Source organism: Amyelois transitella, chromosome 9, assembly GCF_032362555.1.
Source record: "Amyelois transitella isolate CPQ chromosome 9, ilAmyTran1.1, whole genome shotgun sequence".
NCBI classification, from domain to species: Eukaryota; Metazoa; Arthropoda; class Insecta; order Lepidoptera; family Pyralidae; genus Amyelois; species Amyelois transitella.
The window spans coordinates 10,684,164-10,690,163 of NC_083512.1; the positions used below are offsets into that span (position 1 = coordinate 10,684,164).

The 6,000-nt window shown below is 36.1% G+C and overlaps 1 protein-coding gene across 2 annotated transcripts in view; it reads right to left on the bottom strand.

The window, feature by feature from the left end:
- LOC106132498 (centaurin-gamma-1A) overlaps window positions 1-5,405 on the bottom strand; it is a 214,968-nt gene extending 209,563 nt beyond the window's left edge. For both annotated transcript variants that reach the window (XM_060945751.1, XM_060945750.1), the window contains exon 1: window positions 4,949-5,405. In XM_060945751.1, coding sequence (XP_060801734.1) covers window positions 4,949-5,144 — 196 coding nt within the window. In that variant the 5' untranslated portion in view covers window positions 5,145-5,405. The remainder of the gene's footprint in view (window positions 1-4,948) is intronic.
- Window positions 5,406-6,000: the final 595 nt, after the last annotated feature.

Sequence of the window (6,000 nt, forward strand, 5' to 3'; positions counted from 1 at the left end):
ATGGTACATTTGTATTGTACTGCAATCTCTTCCAGTCAATTTCTGGGTGGAAGAAAATTAATAATTGCGATCAAATCTAAATTAGGTTCACTAGGATTGTTATAAAGATCATATAGTTATCTCTTTTAAATTTATAATTTATCAGCATTCTAACATACAGATTCAGCTTTTTTTTCATTGTTTTAAAATGACCATTATAGTCTGGATTCTTTTTCGCAGCCTTTCGCTGGCTTCTCTCCAGGAGAATGCGGCCAGGGTAAAGCCAAATTGCCGACGAACATTGACAAACTAGAAATTTATTCAAGGCTATGATTGAATTTTTTGTAATTTCAATGACTTAAAAAAGGGAGATGTTAGGAGCCGTGTGGTTATCCGGTACCAATATAAAAAAGAATAGGTGTCGTAAAAGGCGACTATAGATTGGCTTATAAACTTGGGATTCTTCTTTTAGGCGATGTGCTGGCAACCGGTCACTGTTAGAATCTCAATTCTATCATTGAGCCTGACAGCTGAGCGTGGCTGCAAGACTGCTGGCTCTGTCTACCCCGCAAGGGATAGAGACGTAATAATATCAATGAATGAATGTTAGGAGTTAATGCATAAAAAGAGTAATGATTGTAGAGGAAGCGGGAGAGGTCTGTAAGGATCGTAGCTAGTGGAAATCCATAGTCTCTGCCTACCCCAATGGGAGACGGGCGTAATGTTATGTATGTATGTATGTCTAAAATGAATAAATTATCCCCTAAACAGTGGCGTTCATATTTTGTATTGAAAAGAGTCAGTCTTTTCACCGCTTCCTTATAAAGACAAATAAAATTTAATGAGTCAGAAATAAGACCAGACGGCAGAAAGTCAAATAAGGACGTCCTTTTAAAGCAACGTTGAAATTCACAATTAAACTGGAACGAACTAAAACATGGAAGAAACAAGAAATTCTATCAAAGCCGAGAACTAGGAATACAAAGTAAGTAGAGCTTATTCTCTTCAAAAATCAATTACTCAGATATTTTTTCCCCACATTTATGACCAGACCTTAACCAATTTTCAATGGGACCACACGGACACTACTCTTTTGACTACAAAAATGCTGAGACATGAGGTAATATACAAAAAAAACGGTCGCATTAAGAAACCTTCTCCTTTTTTTAAGTTGGTTAAAAAAATACAAGTTTTTACCCTACACTACAATCCCATCGTCCATTTTCTTACAAAAAATTCAATTTGAGATCAGACCATTTTCAATCTAGCTTAGTTCTTATAAAAAAGATAAAAGGCAAGGCAAAAGGTACAGTTTCCTTCTTACGGCGCTAACTCTGAAAAATCACTTCACACTATAAAACAAAGACCCTTCCCGCGTCTATTCCTAGGTCTGTATGTATATATATATACGAGTATGTAGGCATGTTCTGTGTGCTTGAATCGTCAAAACTACACATCGGATTTTGATAAAGTTTTGTTAATTAATAGATAGAGTGATTCAAGAGTAAGGTTTATATGTATTAATACTACCCGTGTATAGCAGGTTGGTCGCTAGTAAATAACAAAGAATTTTGCAACTTTGGAACAACTTTGGAAGGGCAATTTTTGCAGAAATACTGAACCGACCATAAACAATTACTTCATAGTTAAAGTGTTTTTTTATCCAATAATAGTTAAGGTGTTGTTTTTTTTTTTTAATCCAAAATGAATAAATTCACACGGCGATGCCATAACTAATTATGTCCAACCGTAACATGAACATATCATTAAATTATACAGTAGTAGCGTCAACAGATAGCACTGTCATTTGTCTCCGTAATTGCAGTGATACGAGTGGCGGCCATCTTTTATCTATGATAAGTGGACCAATTGCATTCCACGCTAAATGGTGTAATTATAGTCATCGGGGTCATATTTTGATTTTGTTTTTTAAAGTCCGAAGAAAGGGTTCAATACAATTTAATTTGTTCGTTAATTTTGCTACTAATCGACTATGCGAAATGTAGTGTATTTGAAACACTTTCAAACGTATCTGTATTATGGATACTGCCCCCTAAAAAAACAAAAATTTATCGCTGTCCAGTTTTACGTCATAATAAAAAGCGAAACAGCGATAGGTTTTCGCACGATAAAAACGGCATCGCGCGTGCCCCACCACGGGGCCTGGACACTCTCTGAAAGTCACTAAATAGCTTTTGTCCGAGTACTAACCTTATCGCAAATCCCATGAGAACAGTTTGAGAGGTCCTTATTTCTTCATGTGTGCGGGATTTTAAGAAGATAGATTAACAAGATAAAATACGGACCAACCAATTATTTGTAATTATTCATTGTTATTATATGGCAGGAAGTTACGAAGCGTTCTTACTATCAGACAACATACGGTGAATTCTTTTATACTTTATCATCTTATTATTCACTATAATGTGCACTGGTGATGTATTCTGTCGCATATTTACAGAGTGTGACCCAAATTTGACTAAAACTAAGAGCCGAGTGACAAATGTTCATAGTTTTATGAGAATTTCAGTTTACGATGTAAGCATAAAACTATTTTGTAGCTGAACTAACATTCGAATTTTTATTTCTAGACAAAGCTCTATTTATTGTTTGATAACCAACTTACTGCCGTGTGGTTTCCGGCACTTTTGATTAGAACCACTCCATATCTTTACCGTGGATGTTTTATAAAGCGACTAAGGTATAGGATAATAAATTTGGGATTCCTTTTGTAGGCGATGGGCTAGCAACCTGTCACTATTTGAATCTCAATGCTATCACTAAGTCAAGTAGCTGAACGTGGCCTTTCAGTCTTTTGATGACTGTTGGCTCTGTCTACCTCGCGGGGGATATAAACGTGATTACATGTTATGTTATGTTGCTTAATAATGTTATTAGGCATACCTATGCAGCGGGTCATTCTCTTTACGAGTACAGTCTTATATTACTCACTGGGAAGGCTTTGGTATTTATGTGATAACTCATAACCTTAAAAATCCTAATAACTAGTCATCCCGAATTCATTTACCATAAAAAATTATAACATAATAACATTAAGACATATTAAGGTAATTTATCCACAAAAAGCGGGCTCATTGCATTTATAGATTTATTTTTACAAAATTTAAAGAGATTAAAGGGGACGAAGTCACTTTAATACTTAAACCGTATCAGTAATATAAATATGTGCTCGTGTTAAAAAAAATTAAAGCTTGTTGGTTCAAGCTTTAATTTTTTTAAATACGAGCACACCCGCAGACGACAACTAGTGTGTAATTAAATCAAGTGTGTGTTACACAACCTACCGGTTTTTGTCTCGCCCCAGTTCCGACGCGGAAGAGAGGCATTGAACTTGCCAAATGTCAAGATCGTGTGTACTTTTACACACACACACACACACACACACTTGTCTTCCGTTTTATTCTATACCTTATTATATTTAGTCACGTCTATATCTTTTGCGGGGTAGCCAACAGTCTTGAAAATTCTTAAAAGCCACGTTTAGCTGTATGGTATGGCTTAATGAAAGAATTAAGATTGAAATAGTGACAGGTTGCTGGCTCATCGCCTACAAGAAGAATCCCAAGGTCGCCTTATACGATGTGCATAGGAAGATATGGAGTGGTTCTATTCTAGTGTCGGCAACCACACTGCCTTAACCTGTCACATCTTTATTTCTTACAGAGTAGACAGAGCCGCGGTAATAACCTCAAAGGTCACATACGTGTTTGTCTACAATACTAACTGTTGTCAATACAGCAAACTGATCATGTCTTTATGTTACGGAGTAGACAGAGCCGCGTCACATGACTACACACACAACTACTACTGTACTTCCTCTAATTTTAGCCCTAACTTCTTCCTCCTGGATTTTGTCCCAGTTGCATCCTCACCCCTCTGGAGACGAAGCCCAGGGTTGACCATGGATCCTGGATTGGGTGATTCACATTTTACATAAAAATAATACTTAGGTACCTACCTATCTAACCTATGTCTCTTTCAACCACGAAACTAAAAGCGAACGTATTTTTTCAGACAATGGCAACACAAAAATGTTTTTTTTTTTAATTTAATTAATGAAGAATCTTTATTTCTTTAATGATAGAACTGGTTTATATAATCGTTTTATTGTCGTTATCTTGTCATAGTACTAGTAGTAGTAGGTGCTAAATAAAGATAATACGCGAAAGCAAATGATAGCGAAGGGCATATGAAGTCAATTCTTTAGTGAAAAGAATTTATACACTATACACTAAGTACCTACCTACTGTTATTTAATGTATAGTAAGCAATTTTATGCTTCGACAAAATTGATTTTATTTATGGTATAATAGTAGGTTGGGAAGGAAATCGGCGTAAAAAACTACATAATTATATTAGACAATTAACTAGGTTATTAAGCCATTATAACTACCTACCTGTCGAAAAATCAAAACAGCCTTTTTAATTGCATACGTGCCAAACATTTGTTTATGAAATCTTATCTCATTGGGATGTTAAGGGCTCCTATTCCTATGTACCATTGTAAGTACCTGCATTGTACATTGTTACCTGCGAACCATTATGTTTTACATCCACTGACTTCCTACCCAAAGATTATCGTAGGTAATTTCCTACCTGCGTCTATTTCCCGTTTCAGTTTCTCACCCCAATGTAGCAGTGTCCTTAGAAACGAGGGTTCTATCGCATCGTACGGATGTAAACAATCTTATCAGTTTGATTCCCTGTACCCTTTAATGATCTGAGGCTTTATAGATTTAAAAAAATAATTAATATGCCACATTTTGCATGTTCATATGCAAAATGTTTTAATGTCGGTTATCTATGTACGTATAACTGGCAAGTAAGAAAATATAAACAAAAAAATATCGAACCTTTTTTTAAAATAAGAACACTCTACCAGGCACGTATTCTGAAATTAATCGGTTACACAATACATAATAGGTAGGCACACAAAACAAATATTTACCTTCTATAGCAACGACGTGGTCCCGTATCTGCTGTGCCAGCAACGGATCAGGTACCAACTCCACAAGATCATACAGAGCGTAAATAGACGGATGCACGCTCTCAAAACGCTGAATCTCTTGTCTTATAGACAAGGAGGTGTTCAGGCAAGCCTGGCTGTGTTGTCTATTGCACATCGTAGACCTGAAGCCCAGCATTTAGGCAGAAAAACCCAATTAGCACACCACAACACTACACAAGATGCATTCTCATTTCAACGCCGCGTGAGCGATACACCGCACATAGCGGTTATAAACTCTTTAAAACACACTTAATCGTTCGCTAATGTAGTAATTCACAATCACGAGCACAATAACCACTTGTTCACAATGATTTATTGTTAAGATGCCAATATAAATAATGTAAACAACGAATCAAGATGAGATGCACTGACGTAAACACATACAAACCACCCCGACGGCGGCCATTACCGAACTGGCATGGCATTTTCGAGCGCGTCTCAATCCGGTCCTGTCAAAATTGAAGTTACTAGTGGAGAGCGCCATCTATAGGTTTGAAGTGCAAACTGTTATCTTAAAGAAAAGTGTACACACAGTTGTATTAAATTGATAGTACATATTTGGTAGAACAGATGGCGTTTCACATCTTTTTTATTTATGTTTCGTGGTTACTTGCATTGGTGAGTGTTTTCGTCACGATGTTTTCCCTCACCGCAAGGGTAATAGGTTGATACTAAATTATTTTTATTATTTCATAATGAACATAAGGAACAAAATAAATTTTCGTACCTTTCAGCGAAACGGTTATACATACAAATATCACGTCTTTATAACTTACTGGGTAGACAGAGCCAACAGTAGCAAGACAAATAATTCACGTTTAGCTGGTTATTAAAAGCAATGCCTCTGTTATTGTGTAAATATTATAATGTAATAAGATAATGAAAAAATTACCTTCGACGGTTACAATGGTGTCAACAGACCGAATTTATTTTGTCCACCGACATGTTTAAACGTAGTAAACTAGATAAGATGGCTGGATTCTCATAACATC